The sequence below is a fragment of the Geotrypetes seraphini genome, chromosome 10, assembly GCF_902459505.1.
Source record: "Geotrypetes seraphini chromosome 10, aGeoSer1.1, whole genome shotgun sequence".
In the NCBI taxonomy this organism is placed as follows: domain Eukaryota; kingdom Metazoa; phylum Chordata; class Amphibia; order Gymnophiona; family Dermophiidae; genus Geotrypetes; species Geotrypetes seraphini.
In genome coordinates this window covers 19,951,745-19,972,161 of record NC_047093.1, presented here as the reverse complement: position 1 = coordinate 19,972,161, position 20,417 = coordinate 19,951,745, and the positions used below count along the sequence as shown (strand labels likewise).

Sequence of the window (20,417 nt, the reverse complement as noted above, 5' to 3'; positions counted from 1 at the left end):
GAGGATAATTTGCTACCAGGAGGGCTGCATCCACCTGGATCCAGCAATATATGCTTCCTGGAAGGCTGCATCCACCTGGATCCAGCCCCCATTGCTTCTAGGAGGGCTGCATCCCTGGATCCAACCCCATTGCTTCCAGGAAGGCTGCATCCCCTGGAACCAGCCCCCATTTCTTCTGGGAAGGCTGCATCCACCTGGATCCAACCCCCATTGCTTCTAGGAGGGCTGCATCCCCTGGATCCATCCCCCATTGCATCCAGGAGAGCTGGTTCCAGCCCCCTTTGCTTCTAGGAGGGCTGCATCCCCTGAATCCAGCCCCATTGCTTCAGGGAAGGCTGCATCCCCTGGCACCAGCCCCCATTATTTCTAGGAGGGCTGCATCACCTGCCCTCCCTTGGATCCAACCCCCATTGCTTCCGGGAAGGCTGCATCCACCTAGATCCAGCCCCCATTGCTTCCTGGAGGGCTGCATCCATCTGGATCCAGCCCCCATTGCTTCCGGAAAGGCTGCATCCACCTGGATCAAGAATTTACTTTTGCAACAAGTGCTCCTTCTATTCTAGATAGAGTTGTTCAGTCACAGTGGAACTGCTTCCACTACAGTTATTCTGTAGAACTCATTGCCGTTCCAGGATACTGCCACGATTCTAAAAGAAATGATTGCACTACCAAAGAAAAATCTTTTTTAGATTTCAAAGCTGTATAATTGAAGTCAAATATTTCAACCCTTTGTCATAATTCCTATAAGGTTGGCATATCAGGTTTGTCTTCATTTTTTTTTTTTAAAGGAAGTTTTTATTTGTTTTTTATTCAATGCACATCAATTACTGTGCCAATTAAAACAATTAAGCTAGGTGGCAGTAGGATACCCACCGCCACCTATCTTACGGTGCCATTTAGAGAATTTGGGCCTTTGAGGCTACAGCGCTTCATCCCACATCCCTTTCCTTGGGACTTTCTTTCATTTATTAGGGAGTTTTTCTGTATGTCACTGATAATGTAAGTAGCACAGGCTCTATGCTGTTATGGAGATGCTGGACAAGGACTGGGATTTTGTTCTATCTATTTATTTCTATTTATTCAATGTTCTATTCCTTTCTCCTAGGAGAGCTCAGGACAGTTTACATGAATTTATTCAGGTACTCAAGCATTTTCCCCTGTCTGTCCCAGTGGACTCACAATCTATCTAATGTACCTGGGGCAATAGGGGGACTAAGTGACTTGCCCAGGGTCACAAGGAGCAGCGTGGGTTTGAACCCACAACCTCAGGGTGCTGAGGCTGTAACTTTAACCACTGCGCCACTGTTCTAATCTCTTGTATAATTTTATTAATATTTTGTTAACCGAGTCAAGCCCTCTTGTTGGGATGAATCTGTATAAAAAAAAGATTAGATTAGAGCAGAGGCTCCAGTAGACTGAAAACAGAAAACATATTCTTATCCAATTTTTATTGAGGGAAAAAAAAGAAAAGGTACATATGTTTGCAATGAGGATCATATTTAGGGGGAGAGAAACAATGTGATAAAAACACAATTTAATCGATAGCTATCATACCATAGTCTGTTATTGAGAAAGACATGGGGGAAGCCACTGCTTGCCCTGGATCAGTAGCATGGAATGTTGCTACTCTCTGGGATTCCGGAATCTTGTTATTCTTTGAGATTCTGTATGGAATGTTGCTACTCCTAGGGCTTTGGCTAGGTACTAGGGACCTGGATTAGCCACTGTGAGAATGGACTATTGGTCGGACCCAGTAAGGCTATTCTTATGTACTTAGAACCTAGAGTGGGTCAATATGTCTTTCTGTCCTTGCAGAATAAAATTGTGTTTACTTGATTTGATGCACAGCAAATTAACTTTTCACACTTATCTTTGTTTTACACAGGTATTTTATTTGAGCAGCAGGCCAATAGCTAAGCTGAGCATCCCACTGATACTACTGGACTACCCAGTCACAGAAGGCAAGAGCTTGAAGAAGAGCATCGCACATCTCCTCTTCTCTGTTCCGTGATTCTGTTTCAAAAAGGTTTCTGTGCTGTAACAACAAATCCTTTGAAAAAGAGACTTGGGGCTTTGAGCTAGTGGCAGCTTCCAAAAACAGTTGCATTGCAAGGTTTCGTCCACTGGTCCGTGCACCCCCTACAATCAGGTCAAAGTGTTTTCCTACTCCATATCGTGACATACATAGCACTCTGTGCTGGCCATCTGTCATAAAAGTTACATTGAATAATGCAAACAATATGGCTTCAACCGAACGTCTATGAAACATTAAAGGAATCAGGTTGTTATGTTCAACAGAAAGTGTGGATTTTTCTAAGATGTAAAAATCAGCTTCAGGAATCTTGGATACCACTGCAAAAATCTAAAAAATAAAAACAATATTAATCAAAATTCAGCAAGCTTTGTAGCACTTAGGCATTTAAAGAGGGAAGGACAACCGTGGTTCCCAAGGCGATGCCCCATTACCAAAACAACTTGATCATAAAAAGCAGAACTGAATTGTAATGGGGGATGCCACTGCTTGCCCTGATCGGTAGCTTGGAATGTTGCTACTCTTTGGGATTCTAGAATTTTGTTACTCTCTGGGATTCCGGAATCTTGCTATTCTTTGAGATTCTATATGGAATGTTGCTACTCTTTGGGATTCTAGAATCTTGTTACTCTCTGGAATTCCGGAATCTTGTTACTCTCTGGGATTCCGGAATCTTGCTACTCTTTGAGATTCTGTATGGAATGTTGCTACTCTTTGGGATTCTAGAATTTTGTTACTCTCTGGGATTCCGGAATCTTGCTACTCTTTGAGATTCTGTATGGAATGTTGCTACTCTTTGGGATTCTAGAATCTTGTTATTCTCTGGGATTCCGGAATCTTGCTACTCTTTGAGATTCTGTATGGAATGTTGCTACTCTTTGGGATTCTAGAATCTTGTTACTCTCTGGGATTCCGGAATCTTGCTACTCTTTGAGATTCTGTATGGAATGTTGCTACTCTTTGGGATTCTAGAATCTTGTTACTCTCTGGGATTCCGGAATCTTGCTATTCTTTGAGATTCTGTATGGAATGTTGCTACTCTTTGGGATTCTAGAATCTTGTTACTCTCTGGGATTCCGGAATCTTGCTATTCTTTGAGATTCTGTATGGAATGTTGCTACTTTTTGGGTTTTGGCCAGGTACTAGTGACCTGATTGGCCACCATGAGAATGGGCTACTGGGATTGATGGACCATTGGTTTGACCCAGTAAGGCTATTTTTATGTTCTAAATCTTGTATAATCTTAAAGTTATAGAACTGACCACACCTTGCTTTAGATTTTAAAGTCACTTTGCTGTTTGGAGTCCTGTTATCTCTGTTTTAACTGGCTGGCACACTGAGAACTATAAAGTCTGCTGGAACATTTGAAAATCCACATGTCCCAGTGAATATTTATCTATTTATTTCAAACATTTATATCCCTCATATCCAATAATCTATGCGGGTTACAAAACTACATGCACAGTTTAAAACAAACATAACATAGATTTCTTGAGCTAAAACACCCTAATATCATCACCCCTCAAAAAACACCCCTAAAAAAACAAAACTAGTATCCCAAAGCCTTAAGTGGATAATCTATCATTTCCAAAAGCCTCTTGAAAAAAAAAAAGAGCCTTTAACATCTTACGAAAAGATGAACAGTATCTAGCAGAGTTCCACATTCGTGTTCCTGCTACACTAATCACTTTCAAACGGTTCACAGTCATTCGAGCGTGGGACAAAGCTGCGCCGACATCTGAGCCCAGACAATTGAGTGCAAGACTCCAGCGCGACGCCGGAAAAGTTAATTTTAAAGAGCTCCAACAGGGTGTGTGAGGGGGAACCCCCCACTTTACTTAATACTGTTCACGCTGCCGTTGAGGAGGGATTGGGGGGGTTGGAACCCCCATTATAGAGGAAACAACTTTTTCCTGATTTTTTCGGAAAAGTTAAGTTTTCTGTATAATGTGGGGGGTTTCACTCCCACATCCTCGGTTTGACGTTCTACTCCCCATCGATCATTGCATCGAAGGTCTAGATCTCCATCGGTGCATCGATCCACTGCTTAGAGACATCAGCATTCTTCTTCTACTCAATGCTTGAGGTCAAGGAATTATCGATCTTCATTGCATACATCAAAGCACAAAAGAGCTATTCACTGACCCTCATCTTCTTCCTCGGATCGGTACCAAAGATATCGTAAGCATCTACTCCAACTGAATGCCATAGAAATAGTACCCCCTGCTCAAAATAATCAGGGCTTTTATTACCAGTATTTTCTCATCCCAACGAAGACGGGAGGTCTCCATCCAATTCTAGACCTCAGAGACTTGAACAAATTCTTAGTAAAAAAAGGTTTTGCATGTTGTCTTTAGCGACTCTATATCCCCTCTTAGATCAAAACGATTGGCTATGCTCTCTGGATCTAAAAGAAGCTTATACCCACACACCAATTCATCCTTTCCCAAATCTCAATTTCAAACCTCTCAGACTCTTCAATTCATAGGAGCCTGCTAGACACAATTCTACTCAGGGCGTTTCTACCTCGGCAAAGACAAGACAATTTGATTCAACTTTGCAATCAAATTAATCATCTTCCATCCATCTCAGCCAAATTATGATCCTATTAAGTCACATGGCGTCCACAGTCCATGTTACCCCTTTTCTGAGGCTCCATTTCAGGACACCTCATTGGTCCCTGGCATCTCAATGGTCTCAAGCTCTCGACCCACTCTCACAAGAGATTACAGTCACATCATCACGTTGTCAATCTCTGCAGTGGTGGATGAATTCTTCCAATCTTTCCAAAGGGCTCTTGTTTCAAATCCCTCTACATCATGAGGTTCTAACCACAGACTCGTCCAAATATGCTTGGGGAGCTTTATCTGGACGGTCTTCGCACACAGGGTCACTGGTCTGCCCAAGAGCAACAATACGACATCAATCTCTTGGAATGCAGGGCCATTCGCAATGCTCTCAAGACTTTAACACATTTTGTCCAATCAAGTCCTACTAATACGCACAGACAATCAAGTCACAATGTATTATATCAACAAACAAGAACAGGTTCCCTCATTCTTTGTCAAGAGGCCAAGAATATTTAGAACTGGGCTATTCCTCACAACAAATTCCTCAAAGCGGTCTATGTCCAAGGACAGAATACTCTTGTCGACAAGCTCAGCAGGTTTCTTCAACCACACGAGAGTGGTCGCTTCACTCCTCAATACTGCGTCAAATATTCTCTCTTTGGGGGGCTCAGAACTGTTTGCGTCCCTTCTCAATCATAAGCTTCCGCAAGTCACGTAGAGGCAGATGCCTTTCTCCTGGATTGAACACACAAGTTCCTGTATGCGCTTCCACCGATTCCTCTTATACTCATGACATTAGTCAAGCTCAAGCAGCAGTCGGCCACCATGATCTTCATAGCTCCTTGGTGGCCCAGACAACCGTGGTTTTCCCTTGTACTTCAGCTCAATGTCAAAGATTCATTTCCTCTGCAGATTTTTCCATCTCTTCTCACACAGAATCAAGGGTCTCTCTTACATCCCAACCTTCAGTCATTGCACCTGATAGCTTGGTACCTGTCAGGATTACCTCAGCTGACACTGATCTTTCTGATCCTGTCAAACTCATCTTACATATAACACAGAAAGAAGATTTCTCAGAAGAGAGGTCACAAACTTATTTTTAGAAAAAGATTCAGTTACTGTGAAGGACACTTAGGCATACACTCAGAATGTGTGTAGTCCAACCAAGAGCCAAAGCTCCTAAAGCCGAACACACCGTCCCATCACTGTGAATGGCTATTAAGTGTTGAAAATAAGGTGTTCTTCTGAAATATCTGACTGAATTTTTCAATGGCAGGAGGGATAAAGAAATCCTACTTAACTTAAATTTGTGGTCTTTTTCAAGGAACCCAGAGGGAAGAAATGGAAAGAAATGGAAAAAATTCCAATGCCAAAGAAAAGCAGGGTGATGTAGACAAGAAGATAATTCATAAATTTGAGAAACAGCTTCGTGGCGCATGCATGGTGTGGGCAGTCGCGAAGTTTCTAAAAACTTAAAGTGGCAATACTGTCCATACCGGGGGCTCCGTGGATGTCGTCACCCATGTGAGAACATCTGCCTGCTATCCTTCAATAATACCCGCTACAGTATGTAATGTGCTGTGATATTTGTGTGCGGGGATACTGCAAGTGTGTCATTCTATTCAGTACCCACCCTCAAGGAGTGTTTGCAGCTATAACCTCAGCACCTGGAGGTTATGGGTTCAAACCCCATGCTGTTCTTTGTGACTCTGGGCAAGTCACTTAATCCTCCATTATGTTATATGTTAATTAAAAAAAAAACAGCAGCAGATTCAGAAATAATGCACATCAGCACTGGAAAACATAGGCCTCAGTTCTTACACATGGTACACAGAAAAGGTGTGAAAATATTGCCCATTTAAAGATGGGAATCCAGACACAAAAAATGAAATAATGTGGTTAAAGTCAGACAGCAGAAAGTAAACTTTCATATCTCAAAGGCTCCCCTTACTCCTTCATTGCTTTGGATTCTGAATAAACATATTGGATCCTTGAGAAATCTGGACTTTGCTGCTGGTTATAAGGGATGATTCTAAAACCTCAACATTTTTTATCACTTTTTATTATACCAATACAAGTGTATCCAACCTACAAAGAATCTGATTCCTCTGCACCTCCCTCAAGATCAATGGGGATAAAGAGAGGAGGATTTCAAATGATCATATACACACCCTACTTACTTCTTCCAAATAGGCAGATGCTTTATAAGGTTTTTTCATGAATCCATGGCATTCAACTCTTTGCCAATCAAGGACGGACAGGTTTCGACTGACATGAGCCCAGGCAATTTTTTGAGTCCCAAAAACAATAGAAACGATGCTCTCTGCAGTCTAGAAAAAGGAAAAAAGAAAATTGTTTCCAGCAGATGTACAAAACAGCAAGGCATCATTACTTTTTATAAACTGGAAGCTATCAGACAATAGGAGATGCAGGGAAGGAGCAACCAGGTAACTTTGCCTGATATGCTTGAACAGTGGTCGGCAAACCGCGACTCACGAACCGCATGCGGCTCTTTAGTCACTTGAGTGCAGCTCTGCACATGCCTAGGGCCCGAAACTGTCAGGGGGGCCCCAGGGCCGGCGTTAGAGGGGAGCACAGGGCAGCTGCCCTGGGCCCCACAGATCCAGGGGGCCCTGCGGTCCAAACTTCTTTATTAAACACCTACATTTTCCTTTTCAGAGGGGCCCCGACATGGCAGCCATTCTCACAAACTGCCGGTGGCTGCCCCAAAGCTTTCCCTCTGCGCCCATCTGCCCTGTAGGAAACAGGAAGTTGCTGCAGAGGAAAAACTTTGGGGCAGCTGCCAGCAGCTTGTGAGAACAGCTGCCGTGGTTAGGGCCCCTCTGAAAAGGAACATTCTGGCTACCGAGATGCCAGGGCATGGAGGGATGGAGGAAGGTATGCCAGACCAAGGGAAAAGGAAGGAAGTGATGTCAGAGCATGGATGGGGAGGGAGAGATGAAAGGAGAGAGATGCCAGGGAATCATAGAAGGAGACAGATGCCAGACTGTGGGGTGGGGTGGAAAGGAAAGGAGAAGAGAGAGATGCCAGAGCATAGGGGAGGGGTGGTGACAGAAAAATGGAGAGGTGGCAGAGCTGAAATAAATCATGTACAAAGGAGAGAAGGGGGCACAAGATAGACAGTTTATGGAAGAAAGAAGGAAGATGCCATATGGAACGCAGAGAGGGTGGACAGTGGATGGCAGGGGCAGAGAGAGAGACGGCAGACATGGGCAGAGAGTGGTAGAGAACTGGAATGCTCTTCCGGAGTCTGTCATAAGGCAAAACACCCTCCAGGGATTCAAGACAAGGTTGGACAAGTTCCTGCTGAATCAGAACGAACGCAGGTAGGGCTGGTCTCGGTTAGGGCACTGGTCTTTGACCTGGGGGCCGCCGTGTGAGCAGACTGCTGGGCGCGATGGACCACTGGTCTGACCCAGCAGCGGCTGTTCTTATGAATAGTGACATTTCTAGAATCCAGTGGATTACAGGACCCGAGGCAACATGGATTCACTAGAGGCAGGTCTTGTCAGACATATCTGATCAATTTTTTTGACTGGTTCGAGAATTGGTTCGAGGGAGTGCGCGCTAGATGTAGATTTTAGCACAGCCTTTGACAGTGTTCTACAGAGGCGTCTAATAAATAAACTGAGTACCCTTGGTATGGGCTCCAAAGTGACGAATTGGGTCAGGAACTGGCTGAGTGGAAAGCAACAGAGGGTAGTGGTCAATGGAGATTGCTCCGAGGAAAGGAATGTTACTAGTGGCATGCCTCAAGGTTCGGTTCTTGGGCCTGTTCTTTTTAACATGTTTGTAAGCGATTTTGCTGAAGGGCTATCAGGTAAGATTTGCCTCTTTGCGGATGATACCAAATGTAGTTATCATGGCATAATTAATATGAGGAAGGACCTAGAGAAGCTTGAGGAGTGGTCTGAAATTTGGCAGCTAAAAAATGCAAAGACATGCATCTGGGCTGCAGAAATCCAAGGGAACGGTACAGTTTAGGGGGTGAAGAACTTTTTTGTTCAAATATATTTTATTGAGCTCAACAAGAAAATCAAGCAACTACACAAGATGAAACACAAACAAGCTCAAATTTTGTTGTACCAAACCCCCACACAACCCCCCCCCCCCCACCCAGGGTCTTCCTTCCACGTACAACACCAACATAGGCAATGATATAATACAGGCATACCAACTTTAAAATAGTGATACAAATAAACATGGAATCAACAGTTAAGCAATCAGCCAAGGGAATCATGGAAGTCCAAAAGGATTCCCAGGTGTGTTGAAAGACGCGCCCTGGGAGAGAAGAAAAGTCTGTCACATCTCTTTGTTCCCACATCAGGAAGGTAATCATCCGGCACCGCCAAATAGAGTAATCCGGTGCTTCACCCTCAACCATTTCAGCAAGATGCATTTTAGGCCAGTAAGGACAGTCCACTTGAGGAAAGCAGCAGCCCCCCTTTGACGAGGGTAATAACGGGGAACAGCTCCAAACAAGAACAAAGGAGAGCGTTGAATTGTAATGGTCCAAACACGTTCTACAAAAAGAAAAATGGCATTCCAAAAGGATCGAATATTGGAGCAAGTCCAGAATATATGTCCCAAGCCCACTTCAGGGGCCTGGCATCTAGGGCAAGCAGCTGACTCATGAAACCCAGAAAGATAAGCCCTCTAAGGAGAAATAAACAAACGGAAAACCAACTTATAATGCAGCTCCCAGAAGGTGGTGTATTTGCGAAAGGCAGGCAATCTACGGACAGCCTGCAAAAGCACATCTTCAGGTAACTCTACAGCTAGGTCCCGAGCCCAAGATTCCCATAATTTAACATGATCAAACAAGGGGGACTCATCCGTCAAATGGCAATGATGAAATTTAAGGGGAACTAGAAGTTGGGAACCAATGGCAAAAGCCGTAGACAGCATCTCCTGGCAAGAAGCCTTCAAAGAACCAGAAGGTAATGAAGTAATGTAATGATGAATTTGCACATAAGCAAAATAATCAGTGGGCGGGAGATGAAATTCTTCCCGCAACTGTGCAAAAGATTTAATTTTCCCATCATCATCATTGACCAATTGAAACACATTGTTTCCCTCCGAGCAAAACTCAGCCCATCCATTCCAGGGAGAAAGAAGCTATTAAAGCAGAGAGGCAAAAAGGGAGTAATAGAAGCAGAAAGAGAATGATATTTGCAGATCGAGTGCCAAACCTTCCGCAAGGGACGGTGCAGCACCCTGCTGGAGAGAGGCTCAGGTAAAGGAATAGAATGAAGGTATGCACTAAAATGAATAGTCCAAAAGCAGAAGAGTTCCAAAGAGGTATTGGTAAAAGCAGAAATACCCCTGTTAAGATCATGAATATGTCGCATGCCACATCCAATAGTCAGATAGCGAAGGTTCAACAAACCCAGTCCACCCTAGTACCAGGGAGCCGCCACAAATTTATACGGCAGGCAGGCCGGTTCCCAGCCCAAAAGAAACCTCTGAACCAAATGCTCCAGGCGGCGTTCATCCCGAGAGGTCAAATAAAGAGGAAGGACCTGAAAGCCATACAACCAACACGGGACAATGAGCATATTATAAAGATGCACCCGACCCAAAAGTGAAAAGGGTAGGGATCTCCACAGCCGTAATTTATTCTGAAGGGCTAGAAACAATGGTTGTGAGGAATTGTTATATATGAAAGAGGAGCAGGACTTGGGTGTGGTAGGATGTGATGATCCTAAGTTAGCCAAACAGGTTGAAAAGTTGACGGAAAAAGCTAGATGGATGTTTGGGTGCATAGGGAAAGGAATGGCCAGTAGGAAAAAGGAGGTACTGATGCCCCTGTAAGTGTAGGTGGTGGAGACAAATACTGTGTCTGAGTTCAAGAAAGTGTCAGACAAGCACGTGGGATCTCTTAGGGAGAGGAAAAGATGCTGCGGATGGGCAGGCTGGATGGGCCATTTGGCCTTATCTACCAAATATGGAAATCATGTCTGTGGCTCCCTTTCAGCAAACAAACCACAGAATCAATGGAGGTGCCATTCACTTGAGAACTAAGCATAGCTGAATGTGATGATTTATAATTACTTTTTTGGTTTGGGGAATTTAGTTCTGGCTGCTTCAGACACTTCTAGGTTTCTTCAAACATGACAGTACATCCTACAGTAACTGCTGCATTTCATTTCAATGGGGAAGTGAATTAAGCTGTGTTATGCAGAAGAGTGAGTCCACGTGACATGTAAAAGGACTTGCACTCCAATAGGAGCATCAGTCACTTTACATCTGTTACATTTCCATTAAAATTCATAGCCATCCCTTCCCCAGCACTTTGCTTTCTCTGAATATTCATCTCTCTGATATCCATACGATTGCTATTCTTTTCCTTACTTGATTGTAAATTACTTTTATATGCTCATCAACAGGACGCAGTTTAGCAAATTCCACATTAAACATATTTTTTAATAATCATAATGGAAAAAAATTACCTGTAACTTCTCTAACTCTATTAGAGATTCTATATATTTCACTGCTTGCCTGTTTCTCCATGTTTTTTTCTTTCTTTGTTCACGTGCAGCTGGATCGAGGATAAGATCACACACTTGAACTGTAGTTTTATACTTGAATTGTGGCACTTTCATTAAACTTTGTACATTCTGGAAAGGCCCATGCTTTGTCCTGTAGTCAACAATCCTGAATGGTTTCTTGCCTCCCATTATATTAAGTAGTTCTGTTTCTGAGGCCGTATTTAGCACTTGAAGGATGGCCGAACGCTGTTCAGTTGTATACTTGTCATCTATTTCTCTCTCAGGCTCCCTAGAGCTTTGATCTGGTGGTAGGGAATTTGAAAATATACCTTCTGCCAGAGTGAGTGCTTTGCCCCACCAGCAAGAATACTGCAACGTCCTACACCTGAAAGTAGAATATAGCTCTTGATGGCTCTGCCATAGGATAGTCCCTTCAAAATAAATAAATACAAGTTAATTACATTCATGTGCATTTACTGTCCAGCTCCCATGTATAGTTTTATGGTTCTGTTTTTAAGTAAATGATGCCCCTTTTGTGGACTTCTATATTTCAAAGCACATGGGATTTACCTTAGGAACACAAATCTGAGAGTGAACTAGAAGTACACAGTACCAAAGCACCCAAGCGAAGGAATTCAGATACATAGACACTGATTCCTGTATGTTCCCCCAGCTGGGGAATGTGTGGCTGCTCCTTGTGACCCTGGGCAAGTCACTCAGTCCTCCATAGCCCCAGGTATGTTAAATAGATTGTGAGCCCACCGGGACAGATAGGGAAAATGCTTGAGTATCTGATTGTAAAAACCGCTTAGATAACCTTGATAGGCGGTATATAAAATCCTAATAAACCTAAACCTAAAAAAACCCCACAGTGGTTAAAAGCTACAGCCTCAGCACTCTGGGGTTGTGGGTTCAAACCCACACTGCTCCTTGTGACCCTGGGCAAGTCACTTAATCCCCCCAGGTACATTAGATGGATTGTGAGCCCACCGGGATAGACAGGGAAAAATGCTTGTGTGCCTGACTAAATTAATGTAAACCGTTCTGAGCTCCCTTGGGAGAACAGTATAGAAAATTGAATAAATAAATATTTCTTTATTTGAGGTTTTATTCATTTATTTTTTCATTCCATTTTCTATATCGTTCTCTCATCTTTGCCTATGATCCAAAGTGACAGAGTGAGTAGAAGAAGAACCTGGCTATGGTGCTTATTCTATAAAGAAAATAGGGGGCTATTTTTCTTTATAGAATGCTAGGCTGAAAACACATATTTAAGGTATGATCACTTATATCAGCCCTATAGCTGGTATAAAGGCCTTTGCCTAGATGCCACATAAATAATAGCTTGTGTGTGTACTTGTGTACTCCGCCCCATGTGTATGTTCACCAGCACAGTATGTAAGTAAATATTAAGTCACCCCCTTCACATTAGCCTGATTCCATAATATTTTCTATCTAACTGACCAATGTATAAAACATTTCTTTAGGGCTTCAGACATGCCAATCGTTGTTCGCTGATACTCTCGCGAAACAACCAAAATTTTTTTGATATTTGGCTATGGCTGTGGCTTCTTCATTTGCCCATTAATTCTATAAATGATTTTTGTATTTATTTATTTTAAATATTTTTTTGAACTTTTTTCTTCTTTTAAATATATAAAGTGCTTCTCATAAATACTTATAAAAAAGTTAACTTAGCTTTTTAGAAATTCTCCTTAATAGGATCGGGTCGGGGCTTGTCACATCGACATGTTTCGCCTGAACGGCTTTTTCAAGATATCAACCCCTATAAAAGTGAAAGAAGATATTACCACACATACCCATGTTTAATGATTAATATCCCTCAAGGGGTGGTACTTAAATGGAGAAAAAAGACGCCGCGGACATCTTTGATAGACCAAAAAAGTAGCAGATATCGGGATGGTCTGGTAATAAAACAAAGGGTGAGCATATAGTTAGTACTTCTTTACTGTATGATCCCCTTGAGGGATATTAATCATTAAACATGGGTATGTGTGGTAATATCTTCTTTCACTTTTATAGGGGTTGATATCTTGAGAAAGCCGTTCAGGCGAAACATGTCGATGTGACAAGCCCCGACCCGATCCTATTAAGGAGAATTTTTATAAGTATTTATGAGAAGCACTTTATATATTTAAAAGAAGAAAAAAGTTCAAAAAAATATTTAAAATAAATAAATACAAAAATCATTTATAGAATTAATGGGCAAATGAAGAAGCCACAGCCATAGCCAAATATCAAAAAATTTTTGGTTGTATCGCGAGAGTATCAGCGAACAACAATTGGCATGTCTGAAGCCCTAAAGAAATGTTTTATACATTGGTCAGTTAGATAGAAAATACACCAGCACAGTATTGCACTTATCCGCTAGGTAGTATTCTATGAGGTCATTTCCACGCATTCCTGCCACTTAATAAGCAGCAGCTAATTTTGTTTTGAAGGGGACCAGGGGAGTGACCTATTTCTCTCTCCCCTCCTCCTCCCCTCTTAAAACTTTAACCTTTGCTGGTAGGGATGCCCAAGCCTCACCAGCTGAAGAGTTCCACAGCCCGAACTTCCCCCGGTGCGAAGAGATCAGTCACCGATGCCAGCATTCCTCACGTGTGCTCAGTTCACGAGTATGAATTGAGCATGCGTGCTTTAGGAATGCAGGCCTCAGTGGCAGGAAAACATGCTGCTTTCTCACACCAGGGAAGGTTTGGGCTATGGAGGTTTTCGGCTGGCAAGGATAAGGCATCCCTGCCATTTACTCATGGTCCCCTGTCCAACATGTCTAAATCACTGCCTAACACTTACCCTCACTGTGCCAAATTTTCTACACACATCTGCCAACTGGGCCCAGTATTGTTAGCAATGCCCATGAAGCTTCAAACTGCTGCTGAAAATCTCTGCACAGAACCCAATAAATAACTACACGTTCTATTCTAGGTAGCCTCTGTCATGTATCAGTCCAAAACAGATTATCATGTCCCTTCAATCGCCCTTTTGTGATACACAAGTACTGTACATTTGTATGTAGCTAATTTACAAGTCTCCACTTCTCTAATAGTGAAGGTCTGGTAACTTTACATTCTAACTCCCAACCTATTTATTACAGGGCTCCCAGGGTATTTTCTTCTCCAGCAATGTAATATCTATAAAATTAGATATAGCAGTTTAAAAGAAATATATAGCACTCCTCATAATATGTTTTCCTGCTACTTTTAATGCTTATGACCAACTACTAGAATATGTTCTTCTTATGTCATGAATGCAGGACCTCAGCTCCAGCTGTGAAACATAGGCAGAATTACTAATAAACCACCATTTTAGGATTTAAGGTAAAATTGGACGCACATCTTCTTGCGGGACACATTGAGGGATACAAATGATTAAGGTATTCGCCCAGGTTCGCCTGGCTGAGCCTCCGCGTGTGCGGACTGGATGGACTCCAGGTCTGATCTGGTGCAGGCATTTCTTATGTTCTTATAGGATTACTAGACATGTGTGACATATAGTGGTGATAGGCATCTAGTTCCAATATGTCCCTGCTGCAGGAAGCTTATAGATGAAGTAGGTACTTGAGAGAATATGAGTTAAACTGAATTGTTTGTCTAAGGTTAAAAGGCAAATCATTGTCGGAAGCAGGATTTGAGCCCTAGCTTATATGGTTCTCAGAACACTGCTCTAATCACTAGGCCACTTTTCCCTAAATAGCCAGATCTGAAGAGGTGAAACTATCATTAACATAAGAATTGCAATACTGGGACAGACCGAAGGTCCATCAAGCCCAGTATCCTGCTTCCAAAAGTGGCCAACCCAGGTCCCAAGTACCTGGCAGAAACCCAAATAGTAGCAACATTCCAGAGCTGAGATTGTGATTTTTTTTTTATTTAAAACATTTATAAACCGCATAAAAACTATGTGGTTTACAAAATTACATGCATACATGTTAAAAATACTAAAACATGTTTTTGACAGAACAAACAGAATAAAACATTAACTAACAGTATCATTATTAAAACCTTTTTTCAAATTCATCCAACAAGATGGAAAGACAAAATCCCATAAAAACATTTACAAGATAGAAAAACTTCAGTAGCAAATAGTATTAGCACATGAAGGCATTAACAAATTGTGTTTTCAACATTTTCTTAAAATTCAGTCTCCCACCACAAAATCACAGAATACCAGGCAGCGCATTCCAAAGCTTGGCACCTGCTACAGACAGCATTTTTGCCCCAATCTTAACATGAGACACTAACATCTTACCCTCCAAATTCAGCTTCATACCATTTTCAGATCTCAAACATTTTCTGGGTTGATAGATTTTTAAAAACTCCTTTAGTGCCCTTGGGGAAACGTGATATAAGATTTGATGTATGATTGAAAGAATCTTAAACTGGACTCTCTGCTGCATAATGCAATTGTTTCAACACTGGGGTTACACAAGTCATTCTTGAAACCCCATTAATCAATCTTGCAGCAGAGTTAACATCTGCAGTGGCCTCAACTTCACTTTAGTAACTCCCAAATAAAGAGAATTGCAATAATTCACTCTACTTAGTATTACTGCTTGCACCACACTACGGAAATCATTAGCTGATAGCACAGGTTTTAATCTATATAACTTTTGCAATTGCATATATCCTATCCGAATAGTTTTCAATATTTGTTTTTCCATAGTCAAACAACTATCCAAACATACTCCCAATACATTCCACCAATGCCTAACATAAAGGAAATAAGATGATACCTTTTTATTGGGCTAACTTGACGAATTTTGTGATTAGCTTTCAAAGCTCACCTTTACTTCCTCAGATCAGAAATAAGCAAATGTTGAGAAATATGAGTACATATAAGGGAAACATGAAACATTCCAATTACAGTCTCACAGGAAGAGGGCGAGGTGGGTAGGAGAGAGAGAGGTGACCCAGCAGTTTAAAATCCTTTGTAGTGTGAAAGAAAGCCAAGGTTTTTGTAAGTCCCCTCTAGTGAGTATCAAAATATTCCATCAGTTTGATTTCAAAGGACTTACTTCTTAGATTGTCCTAAAATTTCCTTTTAGTATTTGCACCATGGTAATATGTAGAAACGAAACATAAAGGAAAAAAATAATACCCTTTTTATTGGCCTAACTTAATGTAGTTGATGATTACCTATTGAAGGTAACCTCCCCTTGCTCAGATCAGAAATCACCATAAAATTATTGGTGCAGTGGTCAGTTTTTTAAAAAGTGTTGTCCAATAAACGTGGTTGGCATTAACAATTTTTAATATGATATTTGTGTAAATTGATCCTAGTCTTTAGCATCTGCTTAATCTGTCTCCCATCCACCCCTCCCTCTTTCTGCGAGACTGATATTGGAATGCTGTGGTTTCCATTACATACACAGTACTGATACGTCAACATTTGCTTATTTCTGATCAGAGAAAAAAAAGAGGTTGCCTATGAAAACTAATCTAATCTAATCCTTAGGTTTGTATACCGCATCATCTCCACGTTCGTAGAGCTCGACGCAGTTTACAGTAGGAGAAATAGGAAGGAACTACAACAGAGGGTTAGAGGTAGAAGTGGGAAGAAAATTTACAGGACTTGGGATGGCAAGATATAAGAGTTTCCTTGATTCCTAAGTTGGAGGGAGACTTACATTTTTTGAGAAAAGCCAGGTTTTCAGATGTTTGCGGAAAACTTGGAGAGAGCTCAAGTTCCGAAGAGGTTGTTCCAGAGCTCAGTGATTTTGAAGTGGAGGGAGGTCCCTAGCTTTCCTGTGTGGGAAATGCCTTTTAGCGAGGGGAAGGATAGTTTTAATTTCTGGGAGGATCTGGTGGTATTAGGGTTTGAGGAATTCCAAGAAAGAGGGATAAAGGGAGGGAGGATACCATATAGGATTTTGAAAGTTAAACAGGCGCATTTATAGTGGACCCTGGCGATTATCAGAAGCCAGTGGAGCTTGGCCAGGAGCGGGGAGACATGGTCAAATTTACTTTTAGCGAAGATGAGCTTGGCCGCGGCATTCTGAATCCGTTGGAGTCTGTGGAGGTTTTTCTTAGTTAGGCTTAAGTAGATAGAGTTGCAATAGTTCAATCTGGAGAGGATGATGGATTGGACAAGGAGGGTAAAATGTTTTTGATGGAAGCAGGATCTAACTTTCCTCAGCATGTGAAGGCTGAAAAAGCATTTTTTTTTTACCAAGGATTGGAGGTGGTCATTGAAGGACAATGTGGAATCAATGATGATGCCCAAGACCTTGCTCGAGAACTCAAGCTGCAGAGAGGAGCCAGAGTTCATTACGTTAATCCAATAAAAAGATATTCTCCTATTTCCTTTGTTTTTGATTTATCTCTATATATTATCTTGAAAAGTGGACTAACCCGGCCACCATACCATTTCACTGTATATCATAAGTAAACTGCTTTTGGATTGTAACTATAGAAAGGGACATGTCCAAATCCCATTTTGCTTCAACTGCTCCTGCTCTTTGGTGCCCCAGGCAACTGCCTAGTGTTTCCTCATGGTCGGCCCCCCTGCGGCTCTTTTACCTGCTCGGAAACAGGTCAGAAACGACCTGAGCGACATGATCCTGTGCGTGTACGTCCTTCATGAACTTCCCTCGGCTCCCGTCTGCCGCAACACTACAGTTCCGCCTCGGAATAGGGCCGCCTAGAACCCCCGGGTCCCAAAGGCGGAGTCAAAAATGCAAATCGGAAGCGGGCTCGTGCGACTTTGGACATTTCTGGCCTCTGAGCTCTGCATTTGTACAAATTGCAAGCTCCGCTCTCACCCTGCAAGGAAAACGGCAGAGTTTGTTTCATTAACACTCAATATTATAATAAAATGTTTGAATCTAAAATGCTTAAAAGAGTGGAAAAAATATGGATTAAAAAATGTGTACTCTTTAGGTTCTTCAGAACTAAAAGTTTTTCCCAGGGGCCTAGGTAAAAACAGGTTTCTCTGGATCATTATATTATCACCTTAAGACCAGAGTGTAATTTTCATTTGGCAGGTATTGCTGGTTTTGGTATGTGACAAGCCCCTATGATGACCCGTTGTCCTTGTCCCCACTTGTGGGGATGGGATTAAGCAAAGGAGGATAGAGCAGATCTGGATCATCCCCATTGCTCCCAGAAGGGCTGCATCCACCTGGATCCAGCCCCCATTGCTTCCGGGAAGGCTGCATCCGCTGGATCAAGAATTTACTTTTGCAACAAGTGTTCCTTCTATCTAGATAGAGTTGTTCAGTCACACTGGAACTGCTTCTTGGAAATGCTTCCACTACAGTTATTGCTGTTCCAGGATACTGCCCTGATTCTAAAAGAAATGCTTGCACTACCAAAGAAAAATCTTCTTTATTAGTTTTCAAAGCTGTTAAATTGAAGTCAAATATTTCAACCCTTTGTCATAATTCCTATAAGGTCTGCATATAAGGTTTGTCTTCTTTAAAAAAAAACAAAAAAAAAACAACCCAGTTTTTATTTGTTTTTTATTTAGTGCACATCAATTACTGCGCCAATTGAGTCAATTAAAACAATTAAGCTAGGTGGCGGTAGGATACCCACCGCCACCTATCTTATGGCGCCATTTAGAGAATTTGGGCCTTTGAGGCTACAGAGCCTCATCCCACATCCCTTTCCTTGGGATTTTCTTTCATTTATTAGGGAGTTTGTCTGTATGTCACTGATAATGTAAGTAGCACAGGCTCTGTACTGTTATGGAGATGCTGGAGAAGGACTGGGGATTCTGTTCTAATCCCTCCGTTGCTTTTGGACTGGGGACAAGGAAATACTGCAATATTCATTCAGTTTTTTATACCATCCTCCCAGAGGAGCTCAGAAACGGTTTATATGAATTTATTCAGGTACTCAAGCATTTTTCCCTGTCTGTCCTGGGGAGGGGAGACCCACAATCTATCTAATCTATCTAATGTGGCCTAGGGCCACAAGAAGCAGCATGGGTTTGAACCCACAACCTCAGGGTGCTGAGGCTGTAGCTTTAACCACTGCACCACTCTAGAAATTAAAATGTAGTAAAGGTGAGCCATGTAAAGGACAATCGAGCCATTGTGACATCACTGATGAGGTTGGCTCTTAGGCATTGGTGGAATGAGACATTATGACATCACAATACCTGCTCTGGTTGTCAGAGGCTGAAGCTTTTCACATAAGAACATAAGAATTGCCGCTGCTGGGTTAGTCCAGTGGTCCATTGTACCCAGCAGTCCGTTCATGTGGCAGCCCTCTGCTCAAAGACCAGCGCCCTAACAGACTAGCCCTACTTGTGTACATTCTTGTTCAGCAGGAACTTGTCTAACTTTGTCTTGAATCCCTGGAGGGTGTTTTCCCCTATGACAGACTCCGGAAGAGCGTTCCAGTTTTCTGCCACTCTCTGGGTGAAGAAGAACTTCCTTACGTTTGTACGGAATCTATCCCCTTTCAACTTTAGAGAGTGCCTTCTCGTTCTCCCTACCTTGGAGAGGGTGAACAACCTGTCTTTATCTACTAAGTCTATTCCCTTCAGTACCTTGAATGTTTCGATCATGTCCCCTCTCAATCTCCTCTGTTCGAGGGAGAAGAGGCCCAGTTTCTCTAATCTTTCGCTGTACAGCAACTCCTCCAGCCCTTTAACCATCTTAGTCGCTCTTCTCAGGACCCTTTCGAGTAGTACCGTGCACTCACACTATTTATTTATTAATTTTTCTTTACTGGGGAGCTCAGAACGGTTTACATGAATTTATTCAGGTACTCAAGCGTATTGGTTCAGTATCTAATGTACCTGGGGCAATGGGGGATCTGGCGACCTGCCCAGGGTCACAAGGAGCAGCGTGGGGTGGAATGTACAACCCCCAGTTCTAACCACATTTTCAGACATAGTATGGTAAAAGTTAGCATGGCAAATATTGTCTGACAAAGATAGCAAACCAAAGCATGGCTAGGATAGTCTGACACTGCACTACTTAAACCAGGGGTGTCCAATGTCGGTCCTCGAGGGCCACAGTCCAGTCGGATTTTCAGGATTTCCCCAATGAATATACATGAGGTCTATTTGCATGCACTGCTTTCATTGTATGCTAATAGATCTCATTCATATTCATTGGGGAAATCCTGAAAACCCGACTGGATTGCGGCCCTCGAGGACCGACATTGGACACTCCTGACTTAAACTCTTGGCACCTAACTAGTAAACTCGCCTTGATCTGCCACTGAGAAAAAAGCATGAGCTGCATGCCAAATGCTCTCCCTTCCTACTGCTGGCTGCCTTCAAAGAGGGAACCGGGTCTCTTCCGCTTTTCGGACAAAATGCAGT

General features: G+C 42.4%; 1 protein-coding gene across 3 annotated transcripts; it reads right to left on the bottom strand.

Annotated features, from left to right (window-relative positions):
* Positions 1-1,422: 1,422 nt before the first annotated feature.
* On the bottom strand, positions 1,423-17,797 carry TEFM (transcription elongation factor, mitochondrial). Of its 3 annotated transcripts, none has more exons than XM_033962191.1 (4): positions 17,657-17,797; positions 11,076-11,499; positions 6,774-6,932; positions 1,423-2,362 (listed from the first exon to the last, which is right to left on the bottom strand). In XM_033962191.1, exons 1-4 carry the CDS (start codon positions 17,716-17,718, stop codon positions 1,937-1,939), a joined length of 1,071 nt encoding a protein of 356 aa, XP_033818082.1. In that variant the 5' UTR covers positions 17,719-17,797; the 3' UTR covers positions 1,423-1,936. The 3 variants fall into 3 exon arrangements, with proteins under 3 accessions (XP_033818082.1, XP_033818080.1, XP_033818081.1); XM_033962189.1 differs by having other exon boundaries at positions 1,424-2,362; positions 11,076-11,545; positions 17,657-17,777; XM_033962190.1 differs by having other exon boundaries at positions 1,426-2,362; positions 6,783-6,932; positions 11,076-11,545; positions 17,657-17,777.
* Positions 17,798-20,417: the final 2,620 nt, after the last annotated feature.

Bases quoted from the DNA above. Each gene is read 5' to 3' on its own strand.
- TEFM (XM_033962189.1), bottom strand. From the start codon at position 17,693: ATGTCGCTCAGGTCGTTTCTGACCTGTTTCCGAGCAG. The intron at 11,546-17,656 runs GTAAAAGAGCCG...TTTATTTTGAAG, and splicing joins TCTGACCTGTTTCCGAGCAG to GGACTATCCTATGGCAGAGC. The intron at 6,933-11,075 runs GTAATTTTTTTC...TCCTTTTTCTAG, and splicing joins TAGAGTTAGAGAAGTTACAG to ACTGCAGAGAGCATCGTTTC.